At 37.7% G+C, this 23,171-nt stretch overlaps 1 protein-coding gene across 4 annotated transcripts in view; it reads left to right on the top strand.

The window, feature by feature from the left end:
* Positions 1 to 23,171, top strand: part of axo (axotactin) — a 296,029-nt gene that overhangs the window by 219,199 nt on the left and 53,659 nt on the right. For 3 of the 4 annotated variants that reach the window (XM_067787399.1, XM_067787402.1, XM_067787400.1), the window contains exons 15-19: positions 6,160 to 6,771; positions 13,276 to 13,457; positions 16,554 to 16,844; positions 16,996 to 17,551; positions 20,022 to 20,191. In XM_067787399.1, the coding sequence (XP_067643500.1) occupies positions 6,160 to 6,771; positions 13,276 to 13,457; positions 16,554 to 16,844; positions 16,996 to 17,551; positions 20,022 to 20,191 (1,811 nt within the window). Of the gene's footprint in view, positions 1 to 6,159; positions 6,772 to 13,275; positions 13,458 to 16,553; positions 16,845 to 16,995; positions 17,552 to 17,632; positions 18,209 to 20,021; positions 20,192 to 23,171 lie in introns of those variants that run through there. The other variant, XM_067787403.1, reaches the window with a different exon arrangement.

Here is a 23,171-nt window from a genome sequence, read left to right as displayed (position 1 = left end):
ATACGATACAAAATATCTTAGCAAGTATATTTGTTGTATCGGGAGAATGTTTTTAACAGTACAGTGAAATAAACTTCAATTGCCAAGTCTGAAGTTCCTTAATATTTACAAACGCAACATTTTGTTTGATTGTGGCGCTGTTACTGAAATGCATAAGCTTTTGTTCAACGCATCTATATAAAATACTAGCAGACCCGTCAGACGTTGTTCTGCCCTAAATTTGGTCTATCTGCATACATTTTAATAAGCTTCTTCCGTCTAACTCTGCCCTACCCCTCTACACTTTTTCCTAATCTTTTTATTCACTCCTCCCTCCGTATTTTTCGCTTCATCTATCTCTATTTTCGTCTCACTCTATCTCTTTCTCAGTCTCCTTCTCCTTCCCTCTTTTCTCTTCTCTCAAGTTTTTCGTATTCTTCTTCATCCCTTACTGCCAGGCAAATCGAATAGGACGTATGTAAATAGTTATGTGGGTATTATTAATTCGTCAACCAGCGGTATAAAAATTACTCTGTACTAAAGCACTCATCAACAGCTTTCATTTGTTACCCATATTCTATGAACACATTCTAGGGGTACCCGCGCCCACATTTTCGCTTATATCTCGAGACCCTAGTTACCCACGGGTACGAAAAATACCCCGTATCAAAGTCCTCATAAACAGCTTCCATTTGATACCCATATTGTACAAACATGATTACCCAGGTCCACGGTTTGATCTCAAGACCCTAGCCAGAACGGGATAAAAATTATCCTATGTCTGTCTCCTCGTTCTAAGCTACCCCTCCACCAATTTTCAGCGAAATATGTTAATCCGTTCCTTCCTCTTCAATCACTCTTTATCTATTAAAAAAAGCACATCAAAATCCGTTGCGTATTTTTAAAGGCTTAAGCATTCAAAGGGACATATGGACAGAAAAAGTTGTTTTATACTATGTAGTGATGTACATCCATACATACCTATAAACCTACGCCCGAAGTTAAATAACGCAGCGAATGCTATATATGCACGAATGTATGTGTCGCATCAAGCCTCACTCAAAAGCAATTAGCGCGGACAGTTCACAGCGAACAAACACACATACGAATTTTTTGGTAAAAATGTTACTTTTGTTTAAACAATTTGGCTGATATAAGAAAGGAATCAAGTATTTTTTTTGATGCAGATCGAAGGTAAATAGTTCAAAGTTTTACTGAAAAGTAGAATTTTTTAAATCCATCCATCCGTTTATGAGTTATAGCTGTGTAAACAAAAATGTTATGCTTTTTTACTACATTTTGGCAATTTACCACGCCCATATAATATATATCTTCAAATTATATTAACTGTACCATCTCACGTAGCTAAGCTTTCAAATGCAAAAAACCGTTTTAAAATCGGAGCATTCTGTGTGAAGTTATGCGCATACATGGCATTTAGCGACTTTATTTTATAAGATTTATAGAGAGATGTCATTGTGCTGCGGCCTTAAGTGGGAGCTGCAGGAATAAACGGTTGAACATGTTCTGTGTTCGGGTGCCGCGCTTACCAGGCAAAGGCTCCAGCTACTAGGGGCGGCAGAGTTGCAAGGTTTGGAGGCGGTAATTAAGATAGGTCCAAGAAAAGTTCTAGTACTTGCCAAGAGCACGGCATTATTCCATAACATAAGTATTGTTTCATTTTAAGGATTTTTCTGTTTGGCCGTCAAACCAATTCTGGTAACACTATGGAGACATTTTGTGTATATAAGGTCTTTATTGACCGACCAGCTCAACCTAGTCTAAGCCTGTATGCTTACACACCAAACTTCACTTGGGTTGAACGTCTTAGTTTTTTTTTTCTTACTCGTCATTACTGATGCTGTTGACTTCTACTGCAACTGCAATATCATCTTCCTAGCCGACAACTTGTGTGTCTCCATATAGATCACTCCTAGGTAGACAGAAGACATGCCTGAAGGACGCCACTGGCGATATTTTGCTTCCTTGTTCCTTTAAAATTGTGTAAATTTCGTTTGGAAATATCCTTTCTGCCCAATGTAATAAGGGTGTGGATGCACGTCAATTGGAGTTAAAAGGAAATTAATTGAAAAGGCCAGAAGAAAGTATAAAGGCATGCCAGGTACAAAAAATTACTAAAATCCAAAAGGTGAGGTTTGGAGCGGTGGTAAAACCGGCCCAACGGAATGCAGATCGGTACTTGAAAGAAAGTTTCAGATTCATTTTCAGCAAAAAACTGCTCAACTATACTGAGAAGTAGTATATTTCTCGCGTATCCATGAATACTCTCGTTGCTGGGAGTATAAACAGTTTGGCCTGGCTTAGCCCTTTGAAGTGCTTTATTTCCCAATTACTTATGGTTTACCTAGTGTCTGCCTTTTTGAGTCCACAGAAGAGCTCTGGATCATAGAATATTGCTACAGCACCCTGCTTGGCTAGGGAGTCTACATGCTCATTATCTTCATGTCCCCTCTCAACAAAACCTTCGCCCCCCGCCCCCCAGATCATTTAGGACTTCTGTGTATTCAACTACTAGCTTAGAAGTAATTATGGAAAACTGCCAGGCACACAAGGCTGTACGACATAATTGGAACACTCCCTGAGGATAAGCTCGTTCGCTAACTTCTATTGCATGAATTTCTCGCTGAAAGTAGTGGGGTATCATCCCATTGGTATCGATTTATGAAAGTTCGACCCACAGATGCCTGCTCCCGTATTTCCGTCATAAAATTTCCATCCATCCTTTAACCAGATCCCTGAGTCAGGGTATTTTCCAAAGAGTTATGTCCATAATGGACACCACAAAATTACGTGAGTTTCCGAGCATGGAGGCCATTGCATCACGTAGTTATAATATAGGTTTCCTCTAAACTTTCTTATAACTTTCGTGTGCTCTGTCAAGTTTTTGTTCTTTAACTCTAGAATAGGGAAAGAAGCTATTCCTACAAAGGCACTAAGTGCATCAGCAGGAAACGCTCTAGCCGCCACCAAACTAAGGAAGCATTGTCAATCATAGCTAGTTCGATGATGTGTCGTGTTATCGAAAGCCAATGAGATGTCAACGAAAGTGCAAATGGCTATATTTTCAGTCTACAGCATTTCAATTTATTTCATGAAGCTTTGAATAACCGTCTCCGTGGAACATTCCTGGTTTACAGGCAAATGATTCCTACACAAAGGAAGTTTGTTTAGGTTGACTTCCCTAATGTGCCGATCCAAATGTTTCTTCATACCCTTTAAGAGGAACGAACTGAGGCTAATTGGTCGATACGACGAAGGCAGTTGCTCAATTTTACATGGCTTTCGACGGTCTGTTTTGAATTTCGGAGCACATGCTATCTGTTAACTTGCTGCAGCTGTGGTCAATTACCTAAAAGTTGTATTGAAAAGTTGTATCCTTAATGAAATTTTCAAAAATGCAACTTGCGAGGGAGGTCCGAAGATTGCTGGGGTATTTTTGCCTACTTCCTTAATTGGTTGTCCTAATGTTAATGTTTTCAGAAAGAGCATACTGGATCATACTTTAAACTCATATGTACATATAGTGGAATTCAATACATACATATGTATGCGTATAAGCTTGCCATGCGTCTGTCGGCCTAATGGTCCCTATCGCCAAAGATTAATGCAAATCGGATAAGTCGAAGCATTCGGTAGCCACAAAGGCGCAGACACTTCTAATGCACATGCATATACAATTGTATGTATTTACGTATGTAATTCAGAATATTGATCGTGCGACACTGTGATGTACTACTTTAGTCTTATCATATATTCAAATGTATGTATGTAAGTAATTTTGCCTGTGAATGCAGTTAAAATGATTATACGCAAATGGTCAACCAAGTACCAAAACGTTTTGTGGTTGACCAAGAAATTGATTCACATTGATTTATGTGGAATTCAAATTGATGGCCAACTGCAAACTCTAGCATACGAAACTGCGGTACATAAATACATACAAACATATTTATACAAGAGCACTTAAGGTTTGGTTTCAATTTAGCTTGCTTGGTAATAACAAATAATTGGAGTTGTCAATGTAACTCATAAATATTGAATATTGCGCGAGAAACACGATTTCAAATATGTTTTACTTACACATTTATTTTAGAATGCAAACTAAATAATAAATCATATGTGGGCCACCAACCACGGGATCCAATGGGATATGAAATGAACCGCCCTCTTGGAAAGCTACTCGTGTCATTTTGTAACCAAAGGCAGGGAAGATCAGCCATATCTCTCTTAAAGACTATAGGCCCCTTTATCTAACATGTTTTCTGCGCAAACCCCTTAGAGGGTACGATATGTGCATATAAAGTCGGACAAGGCAGCAAAACGGTTTACTTCAGCACAGCACGTGTCCATCAAAGGCAATTCGGAAGGATTGGCACTGCTTAGAGTGGGTGTAAAACCAGAGAAAGGTTTGAATGACAAAGAATATAACTTATGTAGCTTTCTAGATGGCACCATTACTGCGCAACTTCAAAGGGCTCTCAAGAGCTAAATGTAAGCCGCAAGTTTAAGTTGGCTGATCACTTCAACGTCTTCCAAGCGGAAATTCCCGCGATTAAGGATGCGGTGGATGAAATTGTACTGTAGTGTAACATCTACTCGGATAGCCAAGCGGCTATTAGGGCCTTGAGATCAACTACAGTGCGATCGAGAGGTCTGGAAGTGCCTGACTGCGATTGACTGTTGTTATTGTTGTTCTTATAGCGATAAGGACACTCCCTGAAGGCCTTGGGGAATGCTCTCGATGTTGATAGTGCTTTGCCGAATGCAGATCCTGTACGTTCCGGTAACAAGCACCATTAAGGTACTCGAGAACGATTTGGTATGACCTCATGAAACCTTCTAGGCCATACCTCCGGAGCCTCGGCTTTTAAAAAAACAGGATTCGCCCACCTACCTACCTTACCTAATTGGCGCTTAACCGTTTAAACGGTTACGGCCGTCCAAAAAGGCACGACAGGTAGGTGGGTTGATGAAGCTATATATTGCACTGGCAATCCCTTGAATCAATTTTATATTTTAGTCGCCTGTTACGACTAGCATATCTACCGCGGGTATATTATGAGCCCCCCAATCCGCTGAGGTGCTAGCGGTTGCATCGAACTATTTTATGATTAAGATTACCTTGGTCCCGGCCCATAGTTATTTCCGGCAACTTTCAAGCTATGGTCTACTCCTGCATAGATCGTCCTCGAGTCAGCTCAGCAAGCGTTTTGCGGACATCGCCCTTTTCAGAGTAGCAATATCCTTGTGGCCGGAAGTGGGGAGCTGTAGGCCTTCCGAAATGATTAGGTTCACTAAGCCTCATCTATCAATGGTCATTGCGGTATTGACAGGATATTGTCCAATGAGAATCCATGCGATAGCTATTGCTTACGTCACCGTTATTATATGTAGTATTACAACGGGCCTTCATGCTGTCCAAGCTACCTTCCTCTGCCAGGGCTACCTCCTAGCCGAACCTAGGAATATCTCTAAATGGTCGAATTGCATTACAGGCCATCACGTCAGGACGAAACGATTATATCGGATACACTTAACGTTTATCCAATAAGATACCCCTGCAGATAGTCGTTTGTTTCGACAATAAACCGCAGCCTACCAATGGTACCCATGGAGAATCTAACCGGAGTTCGCACCGTGGAATTTAGTCGCTCAAGCTCAGCTTTGATCCGGGAAAGACCGCCCTTTATAGAGATGTCATAGAATGGAAATCACCGCTTCGCATGCCTCATGAAACCAACTAAACTGACAGCATCTTCACTTTGGTCCACCGCGTTTGACACAGCTCATTTCCAAGCACTATCATACTTACATGTGCCCCTTATACTTAAATATGTACATATGTAGCTCTTCAGCTTCAAATTCTATTTGATTATTTGATGTCCACAACACCACATCAGTTTCATCTCTATATTCATATGACATCCATGGGACGCCATGGCGTATGAGTAACGATAAAGAACTGGAAACACAAAACCTGCAACTGCATGCACACACACGTACATACATATGAATATATTTAAATAAATAATCAAATTAATCGAAATTTTATGTCACACATTATATATATACACTCAACGTTGTACATACATACATATTCATATATTTAAACGTAAAACTCACCTATCTCTTTTTATTTCCTCTCCTCTTCTATTTCAGCCTTGGACGGTGTATTGCCAAATTGTCAAATCAAGTGCGACGCCGCACCATGCAAAAATGGTGGCATATGTAAGGAGAATTTTGTGAAACGTGAATCCACATGTGATTGTGAGCATACAAGCTTTTTGGGTGAATTTTGTATGGAAGAGAAAGGTGCCGACTTTAGCGGTGAATCAACATTGTTACGTAAATTCGAATTGACCGGAAGAGTGGACTATGTCCGTTTACAATTGGCATTCTCCTCTTTCGATTTGCGGCGTGCCAATCGTGTAATGTTGTTATTACAACCAACTGGTGATCGCAGCTATTATCTGATGGTAGCTATTAATGCCGATGGCCATTTGCTATTCGAAGAGGACCGCGAAGGACCAGCCGTGGGTGCACACATTGATCGAAGTTTTTTGAATAATGCACGCCATTCAATCTACTATACGCGCAATGGTAGTGAAGCCATATTGTATATTGACCGCGAAAAAGTGCCTCTGACAAAGATACAAACACGTTCACCAGTGCCAACGAGTGGTGTGGGTGGCAATCGTGTACAAATTGGTGGCATCAATACGACAGATGCGAGATTTGCTGTATTCAAAAGTTACAGTGGGTGTTTGTCAAGTGAGTAAATTGTTTGTGAAAGTTTATTCGCATGCATGCATTTGTGTGGATGAATGTGTTTGAAGATACGTAGATTAAGAGGGAATATAGTAGTAGTAGAGGGAATATAGTATAGTAGAGAAATAAGCAGAGATTATTCAATGACTGAGGAAACTTGCATTCTGAAGCAAATTAAACAGTATCCGTGTTTACATAAATTGAATTTTATACTTTTAAAGGTAGTGATCCATTCGAATAAGCCATCACACATTGTCTTGTTTGCATATTTTCTTATTTTTCAAGAGTTTTGTATAATTCAGCCTTGCTTTTCCTGGTATATTACCTTCGTCTTCTTGTTCCATATCCTCCCCCACTCTCTTTTTTAACTCTACTTCAACTTCTACCTCCATCTCTATATCAGGATGCGAAAAGACAATCACTTTAAATTTTTCAAGATCCATGTTCTATATCTTCCTCTATCTCTACTTATACCTACACACATTTCTTGGAAATTGGAGCAGCGCACTGCCCTCAAGTGGTCCAATGTAACCAGACTAATCCCACATCCCACGGTACCGCTGGTAGGCACAAAGTCAAGGGGTGGAAATTAAATTTAGTGGCCACTGCTTCGCATGCGCATATCTCTGCAATCCCTTTCGTCATCACTAGAAACCCCATTTTAATCACAGCAGTCCAACAATGTACATCTCTGCACATTAGGGGAACTAATATCCTAATGGAAGGCTCCTCTCCAAAAACTATGTCTACAGAGAGTATTTCACCGTGAAAACGAGGGCAGTGAAATATTATGTGTCCTGCGTTTTCCAATTCCGCGGGACAATGCGGACAGAATGGATCCTCCTCTATCCTATGCTTATGTAGATACTCATTGGAACCGCCGTGCCAACTCTTATTCTGCGTGAAGTGCTCCTTAAAAGTTAGTTTTGTGTCAATGTTTACTCCCATGTATTTCTAGAAAAGCTTTGACTTTATTTCATAATCTCCTATGGTTGGAACTAACTCATCCATAGTCTGCTTTAAGGTCATCAAACCCACTTCTGTCTTGTTGGTAGCCAATCCTTTATTCTTCCCACGGCGTCATTACATAATGTTTGGGGCAGATCCAGTTTCTTGGCCACTGCTACTACGACAATATCAACTACATAGCGGACAATTTGCGTGTCTCCGGGAAGGTCGATTTATAGCATACCGTCATTAATCGCATTCCATGGCATTAGCCTTATAACATCTCCCTGATCGACACCGCCAGTTATGTTGTGCTTTCTTGATCCCTCATCCGTATCAAAAGAAGAGTACTCTGCCTCTAAAATAGCAATCAATTATTCTGAGCAGTAAGCAGGTATGCCAAAGTTTCATAGCGCTGTTATTATCTGCATCCAGTTGGCGGTGTTAAAAGCATTTCTAATATCCAAAGTAAACAGCGCTCACAGCTTCTTTTTATTTAGACCCCGGTTATGGCTTCACGTGCTAAATTGAATCTACCTTTTCCTCGACCTCTATCTGTACCTCTACGTCAACCTCTCCACATCGGGTATGTAGACCTTAGTAGCTTTTTATGACATGACTAAAAGAAATACTTAGCGCGATTTATCTCCGAAGAGATTTAGGCCGAGTTTTCCGCGAAAGGCGTGCCTTGTCGCGGTAATATACTGCCAGATATCGGAAAGATCATTAAGCAGGCTAGCGGCAGTTAAGAAGAAATGTTATGTTTTAATGTAGCACGTGGTTCTTGTTATATTTAAAGATTATGCAATGCGTTAATTTATTTACACTTTTTTATTTTTATGTTATGTTATGTTTTAATGTGAAATGAAAATTTTAATTTCTTCATGTGGCTTATGTTTTATTAAGGAGATAAGTAATGCATTCTTAATGTTTCGTTAAGTTATGTTATGTTACATTATGGTATGTTATCCTATGTTGCGTTGTGTTATGTTATGTTTTGTTCTGCTATGATATGTTATGCAACGTTATATTATGTTATGTTTGTTTTATCATATTATGTAATTTTATGCTATTTTATGTAATTTTGGTAGTGCTCGGTAATCTCGTACATATTTAATAGGTCATTATTTGTTACGTAAATTATTACACATAATTTTTATACTCAGGGTGCTTTGCACACAGAGTATATTAACTTTGATTGGATAACGGTTGGTTATACAGGTATAAAAGAATCGAGATAGATTAGACTTCAGTATATCAAAATCATTAGTAACGAAAAAAAATTTTATTGAGCCATGTCCATCCATCCGCCCGTCCGTCCGTTAGCACGATAACTTGATTAAATATTGAGATGTATTCACCAAATTTGATACACTAGCTTATCTGGACCCAGAATAGATTGGTATTGAAAATGAGCGAAATCGGGTGATAACCACGCCCACTTTTTATTATATATATAAAATTTTGGAAAACCAAAAAAAACCTGATAATTTAGTAAATAATACACCTAGAATGTTGAAATTTGGCATGAGGACCGATATTGAGACTCTTGATAAAAATTTGGAAAAAGTTTTTAAAATGCGAGTGGCACCGCCCACTTGTGGTAAAATAAATTTGACAAATATTATTAATCATAAATCAAAAATCGTTAAACCTATAGCAACAAAATTCGGCAGAGAGGTGGCCTTTACTATAAGAAATGTTTTGAAGAAAAATTAACGAAATCGGTTAAGGACCACGCCCACTTTTATATAAAGGATTTTTAAAAGGATCGTGGACGAATAAAATAAGCTATATCTTTGCTAAAAAAGAGCTTTATTTCAATCGTATTTCTATTCCCAAGTGGATTTATAACAATAAATAGGAAAAACTTCAAATTAAAAAAAATGGGCATGGCACCACCCCTTTTATGACTAAGCAATTTTCTATGTTTCGGGAGCCATAACTCGAAGAAAAATTAACGGATCGTAATAAAATTGGGTACACAAATTTTCCCTATAGCAGGAAATATTTCTGGTAAAAATGGACGGGATCGGTTAAAGACCACGGCAACTTAGATATAAAACAAGTTTAAAAGGGTCGTGGACTAGAATAATAAGCTATAACTTAGCAAAAAATAGTGTTGAATCAATGATATTTCACTTATCAAACTTTATTATAAGAGGAAATGGGGAGAAATTTTTTTTAAACGGACGATGCCACGTATTATATTGAAAAGTAATTTATCTGAAATGAAATGTACAATTGAAGCTCATGCTGAGTTCGGTTACACCCGAACTTAGACACCCTTACTTGTTTCCATTATTTCGCTTATTGCGCCCTCATTTACTTACATATGTACATTAGAGTATCCAATTTATAAAAGATTACATTTGTAAATATGTTTTAATATATAAACATATATATTAAGCCTTTATACCCGCATACTCGCATAGAAACTATTCACTTCCTTTTATTCAGCCTGCTGTCAAGAGGTCGAGCATAAATTTCACTGCAATGCGCTATTAATTCTTAAAGCTTCGCTAAGTTGCTGACGAGGGTTAACTTGATGGGCTCAAGTTTTTTGCGTTGTTGCTTCACTAACGCACTTAACTCCTTCTACACATGCCTCTACATGCACACACACACACTCAAACCTACGCTAATGAACTTATTGAGCCATGGCAGCTTTTCACTGCACTTTCACATGCGTTATTGTTGTTGGCTTTGCTTGCATATGAGTTTCTGTTACTTGTAGTCCATTTACGCACATTCATAGGCAACAGAAAAAAATAACTACAAAAACATACACCTAACGTACTCAACAGCGCATATTGCTTCACTTCATTGCGACAGTGAGCCGAAGTGATAGAGACTACACGTATGGCTGTGCGCATTCATAGCTGTGCATGTGTGTGTGTACTCGTAAGAGTACCCTCAAGTACATTCATTCATACTTTATCCAGGGGGTACACAAGCAATGTTTTAGGTTCACTGTGTTTTCTTTAACTTCTTAACGAGCCTTTGATGGTCATCAGTGTTGCTGTAGCAGAGAAAAAGTGAGGGAAAGAGAAAAAGTCAGCAATGAACGTAATGTGTTTAAACGATGGCCAATGGCGTTGGCTGAGTCGTTAGGCTAAAGCTATATAAAGACACGCTACTCTCCTATTCCAAGTACCAGAAACAACACGAAATTGAAAAAAAAGTTTAAAAATTGCCACTCTCCAACACTTTCCTCTTTCGCCTCCTTAGATTTGTTTCTTCATTACAACATTCATTCCAAATGCCGTAAAACAAACTTTACGGCCATAAAGTATGGCAACAAGTAACAAAAAAATAAACCAGCTGTGCGAAAAGCGTAAATGCAAACAAAAAGCACCTTAAACCGAATTTGTAATATAAATAAACAACAACAAAAACTGTCTTGCTATTGAATTTATTAGAGGCATCGTCACATAGCTGGTCCGGCTTGGCCTTAGAGTTTAAATGGCTATTTTAGTGGCAGCTCAATTTCGCAATGAACAGAAAAAGTGGTTTTGTGTTTAAATTATACGGTTTTAATTTTTTTTAAGGTTTTAATTTAGTATCAATAAATTTATTTTGGACCATAAGATTAATGGACTTAAATTTCAGCAATTTATTTTGACAGCTAAAGTTGCTTTTAATTAGAAGTTAAAAAACACTTTTAGAACTTTAACTTAAATTTACATTCGAACGTAATATCTAATACTTAAAATTTTTGTGAAATTTTGGCAAGAAATATTTAAGTAGATTAAGAGCTTAAGGAGCTTTGCTATTGACTAGATTTTTATATTCAAATTCAGTTAATTATTTTTGATTGTAATGTCACATGCCACTCAACGGTGCATGCTTTTAGGCGCTCATTAATGACTAGCAAACCCGGCAGACGTAAATAATCATGCCTACGTTTGAAATATGGTCCTCCCCCTCTATTTATCAAAATTTTCCCCTGGCTCTGCTATTCGTTTTCCCCGTTTCCTTCCTACTCCTCTTTGTTTAAATGATATAAGTTATAAAGATTACGGACTTGCTTTGACTAAGTGAGATAATAGTCAGATTCTATTTTTTCCACAGTGCTTTGTTTTAATATTTCCTACAGATTGACGGGTCGGGCTTTACATGCTTTATACCGAATCCTAATCTGCTAGCAGAGCTGAGAAACTTTTATAGCACAAATATATGCGGATCGTATGCTAAACCACTGCCGAGGGGCGACCCCGCTAGAAAATTTTTTTTCTTATTGCAACAACTCTTTCTTGGATTTTGAAGCTGCTCTCCGGTCCAGTGTTTAAAGAGAAAAAAACGTTCCTTCCAAACCTTCCTTCCTTAACAAACTAAAACAATTTTGATGTGAGAGGTTAGGTTATGTTGAGAGGGCGTACTCAGCTACTTCGCACACTTCCACTCGGAGTAATTTTCCTATTGCTAACATTTATTCACTATAGACACATTCGTCTAAGCAAATATTTCCTAGCTACTATTCAATAAACCTCTTCTTTTCCATAATTACATTCATCTTGTGAGGCTGCTCTCTCTGGAGTAGAGTTTGGAAAACAATACAAGCGTCGAAATTTGATAGGATTGATTGACTCGCATATTCAGCAAGTACAGTCCACCCTGAAATTTTTTTGCCGATTGAAATTTCTTCAAACATCTGCCTTCAATGACTACGGTTAGAAAAGCTGTCATTTCAAAAAACATAAATACTGATCTCCGCAAACCCTTCGCCATCAAATACGCTCCCATCGCTCCCACTCCGATACTGGTGGAGGATATACCACTGTTAATCGCCCGACTCTGGTAGCGCGCTATCACACCTCCGATCAACTGCTTACTTAGCTGTTCACTGCGGTCTTTGTTCGCCTCAGCTAATTAGCTGCTTTTACAATTGTTTCCCAATGTCACCAAACACCAATTCTCCTACTGTAGGGGCAATCTCTGACACCATCCATCTAGGCGTCTCGCACCCTTTTGGTACGTAACACTGCTGTCTTCGTAACATCTCAAGTTTTAGGTCTGTGTATTCGGTATTAGCATATAAATTCACATTTTTTGTTCAGTGGAGTTTTCTGGGACCCTACTTGATCTCAGACTTCAAAGCCCATATCAAACTATTACTGTAATCCTGAGAGTAACTGTGAAGAAGGTTCCCTGTAGAATTTCGCATTTTCGACTTCGTCTTTGCTTTTGCATATGTCTAGAACTTCATCTTCGCTTTCCCTTTTCATCACCATCACAGCCCTCGGCCTTCTTTCACTTTCATTCTTCCGCCTTCATTTGTCCCTCCCTTTTCATTTTCTCTTCCCTTTCCCACCTCACCCCTCTTCATAACATTTTTTCTCATTCTTCTAATTCTTCTAATTTGCTGTTCTGATTTGGCTTATGCCCACACTCTGATCTTTCGCTTGGTATCCAATTGAGCTCACATACATTTGCATACTCATATAGCTAAGCGTAACTCATAGTTATAACATGTAAGATAGCCCATGCCCCATTATAAAGTATTCATATGCATACATTTTCATAAATCCACTGAAAGAATTCTTACTATTCTAACAGATATTTACATACAAGTAAACAATTATATCATGAAACCGCTAGAGGAATATATGCTTTTCACTAAATCGGGTGCCGATAACATAACGGTAATACATCCACAAGGCTTACGTAGCGCACAATGTACTGCTAAATTTGATATATCGGAGCAGCCTTCGCAAGAGCCAATGGTCAACGTCAGTTTGGTAAGTTTGATAGCAGCCAATAAAGTAGTATTTATAGTTATTAGTTCGGAGAAATACATAAGATACATATGTAGATATGTAGGTATGTGTAGGCTAGCCGTCATCATGTACTAAACCATATGAGAATTGCATTGAGAACGGTGATCAAATTGCAATATGCACAATAACAACAACTTATGGTAGGGTATTAACTGAAATTCTAAGTAATTGTAACCAACTGAGTATGTAGTTGCTAATTGAAATGAAACAACAACAATATAGAGGATTCTGAGCGTAAAACATAAATCCCAAATGATGCGATGCCTGCGAACTGTTGATAATGGAGCCTACCACCTGCGCATTGCACTATTATGAGTTATTCGCAAATAGATTTGCCCTACAATTGCCCAAGTAGGGGCATAATTGGGTGGTGCATTGATTTATTCAATATTCGTTGGAAAACTAGCTCTTGTTGTTGTAGCAACCAATGCCTTTAGTACAGCTTAACTGTCGCGGAAAACGAATATACCGCTACCTTTCTCCACAACGTAGCGTGTGGTCTTGAGAACTAGGAATACCTAAGTTTGAAATACGGAAGTATATAGATAACATATGCTTTGACATAACCTAGGCCAGGGTTGAAGTTGAACTAAAAGAGAGGTAACTTCAATAGAACTAAAAAATTTGGGCTATTTGAGAAGAGTTTTATCAGCTTGTTATCGGTAACAGCAGATTTTGAAAACACTTTATTGTTTTATTATTGGCTTATTATCGATATATAGCTATCGGCTTATTGTCGTTGTGATTATATTGTATCGTCGATTTTAAAATTTTTAATTGAAGTTTTATCGGCATCTATTTCAAGACAAACTGACGAGTAGTTATTAACAAATCGATAACACGCCCCGATAGTAAATTGATACCACTTCGATAAAAAATCGACAACTTTTCGATATCGAATTGATAAACTTTTTATTAAAAAATCAATAAGTTTTCGATAAAAAACCAAAAACACGCCGATAATAAATTGGTAATACCCCTATAACAAATCGATATTTTTTCAATAGCAAATCGATACTTTTCTGATAGCAAATCAACAACATTTCGATAATTAATCGATAATTTCTCATTGATAAATCGATAACAAATTGATAACTTGTTTGATAGAAAATCTATACCTTTTCGATACAAAATAGATAGCTTTTCCATAACAATTCGATAATTATTCATTTGTTTTCCTCAGTTTCAAGCAAATATTATGCCTCAGAGAAATCAACATTAAAGAAGGTCTTCAATAAAGGCGGTTTTGGCTTGAAATCCAGTGGCATTGAGAGTTTCGTGCATCTTTATTGCAGCCCACCAAAATATTACTGAAAGTGGTCACAAGAGCATCCTTACGCATAAAGGCTGAAAGGGACAAGCGTTCCCAGACAATGTTGAGGAAGCTGGTTTCGATTTGCTATTAGAATTAGTCCAAGATATTTAACTTCGGAAGACATCTCAATTATGACTTCATAGTGTAACTAGACCAGATGTTGTAAAATGATTCCGTCCTCTTGTCAAATAATAGCAGTTTTCGAGACCCATCCTATCTAGGTTTAATAGCTCTGTCACTCCTAATAGCTGGAATCTTTGTCTGGAAAGCGTAGTACACCAGCAGAGAACGGACTCCATTCTTCCTCCTGCAACTCGCACTTCTTACGTATGCTATCACTGACGATGCCTAATTTAAAATCATGTGACGTCAGAAATCAATGTTCATTTCGAAAAAGCTTACAGTCCTACATTTTAGTGATAAGAATAACTTTGTTAGTCTAAAATCGTATTATCTGGTCTTCGACTGTGAAGTGTCGCAGCCCCGCTATCGGATCCACGCCTGATCTTCTTTTTTTCTCGACCAATTTGACTGGGATGTGTTCGGTACAAGCTTTGAGAGATGCGCCATTCCCAGATAGCAAAACCGGTTTTTCATTTCCGTTTATTACCCTCTGTCCCGGGTACCTAATGTAGAATTGCCTATATGCCTCCCTATCTTAATTCGTTCAATGGATTAATCAGATTTAGATGTTGTGCTATGCCTTAATTGCTGCCTAGGTGTCAACTCACCATAGAAGTTGAAGGCTGTATGTGCAGAACGGCATACAGAGGCATATACCATCTTATTTCTTTGTAAGTTTTTCTTTGTATGGCAATCAAACATGGTCTCCATAGTATAGGAAAGGCTTCCCAATCGCTGCAAATACCTAATGTAAGAGGGAGAGCACAAAAGGAGCAAGTCATGCCACCATGAAACAGGATGATTCTGCATTGTCAAAGGCGCTCAATATTTCTTCGTAAATATCCAAGCTGAACTCCTTCTTCTAAGTGATCTCAGTAAACTCGCGGCTCTTAAAATTTGTTTCACAAGATTTCTCTACCTGGTTTATGTGCTTTATTATATGTGCTGGGTTTGAACTTCCTGCACTCCCACTCGGACAAATTCGTGTACATGCCGAACTCTCCAAGAGTTCATCCAACCAGATTACTACGTAGTTGGTCTCAAAAAACAACTTGTGTTCTCTTATGATTTTAAGTATTAGGGTATGACCCACTTTCACTACCTCTGTACCCCGAAATCTGATTTCTGCATAGGGACTTTGTTGGTTTACGACAGTGTAAAAACTAGTGGTGGTACCAGAGAGTACCCCCATTCCGATTCTTTTAGCTGGAGAAGAAGCACAATCTTTTTCTATCCAAACTTAGCCATAAGAACTTTGAGACCTCGCAGTCATCGCTGTTCATTCTGAAAATGTCTATGTTTTTCCGCGAAACTATGCACATTGTCGTCGAGTCGGGTAACAGAATCAATAGTCGGTTTTCAGAATCAACAGCGATGACTGCGAGGTCTCAAAGTTCTTAGGGACAGCACAAAGCTAGTAGGGACAGCACTGTAGGAAAAACACAGAACAAAATATCTAGGGCTCATTCAAGGGAGAAAGTATTCGTTGAAACTCAAGGTCGAAGAGAGAGTGAGGGGAACCTCTACGGTACGATGAGGTCTTTCCGTGCCGGCTAATTAAAGCTAACCTTAATTTACTATAAAAATAATATTTTTTTACCTTTTATTCTACCTTACAGAGCGTCGAAACATGGGTTGAAGATCCACCGCAACGTATTCCCTATGAAGCAAATTTTGGCTATGATGTTTCAGAGAAGGAAGATTCCACGCAAGTGGTATTTATAACACTCACATCGCTTTTTGTTATCATTATCATTTGCTGCCTCATAGAGGTTTATCGCAGTCATCGAGCATACAAGAAACGTATCGAACGACAAACAGACGAGGACATTATATGGTCTAAAGAGCAAGCAACAAAAATGCACGAATCACCAGCCGTAACGATAACACAGTCATACGCCTACAAAAAGGTAAGTTTTGAGTAGCGATGGGCGTTAAAGCTCTGTTTGTTAGTTATTTTTGCTTAACAAAAAAAAAACTAGAAGACTCAATTTCAACAAAGAAAGTTAAAGTAATGACAATTAAATTGAATTTTTACTTCTATTTCTCTCTAATGCATAGTTGCCACAAGATGAAAAGAAACCCGGTAATGGAGCTCCACTCGTTGGTATCTTAAAAAATGGCAGCGCAGCAGCACCAGCTGCCACTGCAGCCAGAGAGAATGGCAGCGCCAAGAAGAATGGGGATGCTCCATTGGGTCAAATTGATACGCGCATTGATGAAGAGGATGAAGATGATAATGATGAAGATAATGAAGGTGATGATGAAGGGGATGATGATTCAAGTAGTGCTGATGAAACAAAAGCGGAAGTGGACAAGAGCTTAGATGAAGCTTTGAATGCAGAGCAGCATGAAAAACAGGTAGAGCAGAAGGAGATTAGTGAGAATGCAGCAGCAGAAAAAGAAACGTCGCAAGAGAACGCCGACAATGCAACAAAAGAAAAAACTGAAACTGAAGGCAGTGTTGTTGAGACAAGTAACGAAGCAAATGAAAAACTGAACGCAGTAGATCATACTGATGAAGAAAATAAAAAGCCGACAGATACAAGTTATGTCCTAGGGGAGATAGACAAGCTTAATGCAACAGCGCCAAAGGCAGTACCAAAACAAAGTAGTGGTATGTACTTAAATGGTGTTTTTTCTTACTTTTATAGATATGTTGTCTTCTTCTTCTTCCTATCAATATACGCCAATTCAGCGTGTCTTCTTTTAACATAATTTGGTGTGAGATAATAGTGCACAGAACTCGAAAAAAGTTATACCAGATATAATGTGGCTTCACAAAACTGTTGACGGTTTCGTATTTTCGCATTTAAACTAAGAAACCGACAAAAATTATCGTCAAAATGTTCGTGAAAGAAAATTGTATAGGTCCTTGTCATATATGACCAAAACGTAACCATTTTCAAAAAAGGAACATGCTTAAAAAACAAACAGTTTCATATAAAATAAAATAAATGCAAGGTGCGATAACCTGCGAAGTTATTTTAGGAAGAGCTTCTCTTCCAATTTACGTCGTGCTCCTTTTTGTATTTTCCGACTCCGAACGGCATCTGCAAAGCAGATATATTTTCAGTGAGAAGCTTTTCATGGCAGAAATACACTCGGAATGCTTGCCAAATCATTGCGAGGGGCGACCCCTTTTAGAAAAACTTTTTTTCTAATTGAAACAACTTTTTATAAATGCTCGATATTGCTTTGTCCGGCAGTTGCACCCACAATCGTCGATGTGGTAGGCGGAGCACGCTACCATCACACCACGTCTTTTTTCCAAAAAATTAACCAGCTTTAAAAAAGGAACCGTTTCCAAAAAAGTCACCGATTTTAAAAAATAACCGGTTTCAAAGAAGTAGTCAGTTTAAAAAAGAAACTGGTTCAACAACACAACTATTTTTAAATGAGTAACTAAGAAACCAACAAAAAATATGGTCAAAATGTTCATGAAAAAAGTTCGTAGAGGTCCTTGTCAGATATGACAAATAAGTAACCATTTTCAAAAAAGTAGCAGGTTTAAAAAAGAAATGGTTTCATATAAATAACTTTTTTTTAGCAACCAGTTTCAAAAAAGGAACCGGTTCCAACAAAGTAACCGGATTTTTAAAGATAACCGGTTCCAAAAAAGTAATCTGTTACAAAAAGAACGGGTTCCATAAAATTACTATTATCAGATTAGTAAAAAACAAACCGGTTCCAAAAAAACTGTTTAGTTTCCAAAAACATAACCAATTTTAAATAATGAACTGGTTTCAAAAAAGAAACGGAACTGCTTTCAAGGAGGAACGGCGTAAGTAACCGGTCTTTAAAGACAACCGGTTCCAAAAAGTAATCTGTTCAAATTAGAACGGGTTCCATAAAACTACTATTATCATTTTAGTTAAAAACAAATCGTTTCCAAAAAAACTGTTTTGTTTTCAAAAACATAACCAATTTTGAAAGCAGACTGGTTTCAAAAAAGAAACCAGTTTTAGAAACGGAACCGCTTCCAGGAAGGAACCGGCGTCCAACAAAAGAACCGGTTCCAAAAAAACTGGTTTGTTTTCAAAAACATAACCAATTTTAAAAAACGAACTGTTTTCAAAACAGAAAACAGTTTTAGAAACGGAACCGCTTCCAAAAAGGAACCGGCGTCCAACAAAAGAACCGGTTCCACTCAGGAAACTATTCCCAATTCAAAAAAAAAAACATAACTTCAAAAAAACAGGCCGCATGAAAGCTAAAATTATAGTTATCGTAAACGGCCTGCTCGAGGTCTTTGAATGTAGCGGCTGGATATCCTTATGTGGAAGAAGTTCATACCCTACAGAATGTTTTGAACGATGGATGTGTTGTCTGATAAGACTGAGTACATCGAAGATATTTTCAAAAGCAATGTTTCTCGGAAACTTTGTGTAGTGAACAAATCTCAGAAGGCTTCCGTATAATGCTGTCATGCTGTCATTGGCAAATGGTGGAATTCTTTCCAATGCTATCGTTGTATTGATCATGTGCGGTCTATTGCTATATTTTGAGGCAGATGCCATGCTTACCAGCCTTATTTCTGTTGAGAAATTCAAGTTTCTCTTGGCGCAACCCAAAAGTAAATGTTAAATAGGACTGGTCGCCCTCAGTTTACTCATCAGCAGATGGACACCGGATCAACTAAACGAGCGCGGAGTTGACACCACTTCTAAGTAATAGTGGATATCAATCTCTGTCGAATTTCCAATGGTCACTTAGGCTACAACTAAACACAGATGTTAAGGAGATATCTATGTCAAAACGACAAAAAATAATTGAGAACCAAAATGCTGCACAAAAAGGCATCAGCAAATAAGACTGGTGCAGTCCTAGTTTTACGATGGTCATATACATACTAGCTCAGCAATAATGACGCACTTAGAGGTCCTGGATTTGAATAATTTTACCGCGAGTTAAGCGGTGGCTTCCACTTTAGTCTTAAGCATCAAAAAAATCGTACAATGTTCGAGGTCATGAATGCATCTGTTAGCAAGAGGAATCAGAAATCAAAAGCATTCAGAGCCCTTGATCAGAAATTCCATACAACTTTTTCTAATATTTTTTTTCTTTTATTGATCCCATCCCCTTAGGACCCGATCCTACAACTGACACAAATGAGCTACCGCAAAAACCAGAAAAAGAGACTCAAACAGCCGCACAAATTGATACTAACTTGGAGAACGGAGAACTACGAAATGCAACGCCTGCGACAACAAATGGCACAGCATCAATAACAGCAACAACTAATGGCCATGGCACGGTAAGCAAGTGTTTTAGTGATGAGAATGGTGCTGGTGTTACATTAATTGGTTTGGCACCACTTTCTTCCATTAGTGAAATCGATTTGTTCTTTGATTCATAATAAATTGACTAATTTTAGTTAAATAGCTTACATAAACACATACATACACATCACTTGTATATAGTTTATTTATGTACATACACATTGCAATTGTTTATATATATGGTGCTTGATTATTTCTACTTATGTAAATGTTGTACTTATGTAAATGAGTAACTTTTGTTATTAATTTAATAATAAGAGAAATGATTTTCCCGGAGAGTTTCCCCCACCTCCATAAAATTATTTATGAGCACGAGGAAAATCTTCCTCCATATCATTTTCTGATTAAATGTAATTTAATTTTAAATCCCAGAATTATTTTACAAGAGCTATTGTAAAAGTTTTTTAATCAAAATTCAACAAGACTATGTCTGTATTAAAGGAAAAATTGCCTTCTATTTTTTGGTCCATAAAATTATCATCTTTATACCTTTCATGAAAATGAAATGGTATATTAATTTCGTCACGAAACCGAAAATTGTAAGTCTTTAAAGGAAAATAGATAGACCCACCATTAAGTATACCGAAATAATCAGGTTGAAGAGCTGAGTTGATTTAGCCATGTCCGTCTGTCCGTCTGTCTGTTTGTATGCAAACTAGTCCCTCAATTTTTGAGATATCTTGATAAAATTTGGTGAGCGAGTGTATTTGGGTGTCCGATTAAACATTTGTCGGAACCGACCGGATCGGACCACTATAGCATATATCCTCCTTACAACCGATTTTTCAGAAAAAGAGGATTTTTGTAATATCTTACCCAATTTAACAGATTGAAGTTTCAAACTTCACCATATACTTTCGTATATTGTACATATTGTTGCTTGAAAAAATTGATGAGATCGGTCATATATATAGTATATATCCCCCACAACCGATTGTTCAGATAAGGAACTTTTCGTAATTACTGCCCTATGTTAAGAGCTAGAGGCTTCAAATTTCAACGATTGCTTACGTATATAGCATATATTGTTGTCTGAAAAAATCATAAAGATCGGTGGTATATATAGTATATATCTCATACAACCGATTGTTCAGATAAGAAACTTTTCGCAATTTCTACCCCATTTCAACAGCTATAAGCTTCAAATTTCACCGATTGCTTACGTATATAGCATATATTGTTGTCTGAAAAAATCATAGAGATCGGTTGTATCTATAGTATATATCTCATACAACCGATTGTTCAGATAAGAAACTTTTCGCAATTTCTACCCCATTTTAACAGCTATAAGCTTCAAATTTCACCGATTGCTTACGTATATAGCATATATGGTTGTCTGAAAAAATCATAGAGATCGGTTGTATATGTAGTATATATCTCATACAACAGATTGTTTCTACCCCATTTTAACAGCTATAAGCTTCAAATTTCACCGATTGCTTACGTATATAGTATGTATTGTTGTGTCAAATATATAATATATATATGTGATATATATAATATATATATGATGGTATATATAGTATATATATATATTTTTTGCGATTTCCGCCCCATTTTAACAGCTATAAGCTTCAAATTTCACCAATTGCTTACGTATATAGCATATATTGATGTCTGAAAAAATCATTGAGATCGGTGGTATACATAGTGTATATCTCATACAACCGATTGTTCAGATAAGAAACTTTGCGCAATTTCTGTCCCGTTTTAACAGCTAGAAGCTTCAAATTTCACAAAATGCTTACGTATATAAGATATATTCTTGTCTGAAAAAATCATAGAGATCGGTGGTATATATATTGTCACGGATATTAACATCACTAAGTTATACCATCGCTAAGGCGATGCCAAGGCCACGATAAGCAGTATTTACGTCAATAATCAAATCATGTATACACATATATAAGGCAGCCGAAAGATGTCACACACAGATGCATTTACTTATACGCCTATGTATGCGCGAGAGACTGTAAACTACAAACATTCACATAAATAATTCAATCATTATGTATCTACATAAACGAATAAATAATTGCGTCTACACATATGTACGTATACGAGCAGCGGAGCGGCAATGCACAAACACATGCATATATCTTATCTGAGTTGTCACAATAGAGAGCAATAATTTGTGCACGTAGTTGTGGCTGGCGATTTTGTAACCGAATTAACTAGTAACTTCTGGAAATCGAAAGGCCTAGAAGTATGCAGCGTAAACTATAAAAGCGGAGCAGGCGAGTAAGAAGTAATTCAGTTTGATTTGAGTTGTCAAGCAGTTTGATTATTTAGAATAGTAGAGTTTCATTGAGCTATCAATCAGTGTGGTTATTAAGCAAGATATTCGTTGCACAGTTTGTTATTGTGAAGTACTTTAATAAAGGCCAATTTGCATTATTACAAATTGGAGTTATTTATTCAACAGTTTAGTGATTCGAACTTAGCAGAGGATTGCAAATAAGAGGATTTGCAGCAAATTCGTTACAATTGGTGTCAGAAGAGGAATTGTTGAATAAATTCCAGAGGACAACAAGGACATGGCAAAGTTCAGTGAATTGAAGATCCAGCAACTAAAGAAGGAGTTGGAGAGCCGTGGATTGAATACAAGCGGCGTTAAACTCGAACTTCAGGCACGGCTACGAGAGGAAATGGAAGCAGAAGGAATTGATGTGGACGAGTATGTCTTTTATCCTGATGAGGACGAGACAACAGCAAAAATTGAAGAGAAAAATGAAACACCGCAGACAATGGCGAACACAGACCTAAACATGATGTTGGCTGCAATATCGGCACAAATGTCCGAAATGTCATCACAAATATCTACCAACATGTCATCACAATCGGCATCGCAACTGGAATCGCAAAAGACAGAAATAACATCTCAACTGTCATCACAGATGGAATCCCAAGAGACACGTATAACATCAAAGATGTCATCTCAGCTGGAATCGCAGG

Source organism: Eurosta solidaginis, chromosome 5 (assembly GCF_040869045.1).
Source record: "Eurosta solidaginis isolate ZX-2024a chromosome 5, ASM4086904v1, whole genome shotgun sequence".
In the NCBI taxonomy this organism is placed as follows: domain Eukaryota; kingdom Metazoa; phylum Arthropoda; class Insecta; order Diptera; family Tephritidae; genus Eurosta; species Eurosta solidaginis.
Note: the sequence above shows the minus strand (reverse complement) of the source record. Positions and strands in the feature narration are given on the sequence as shown.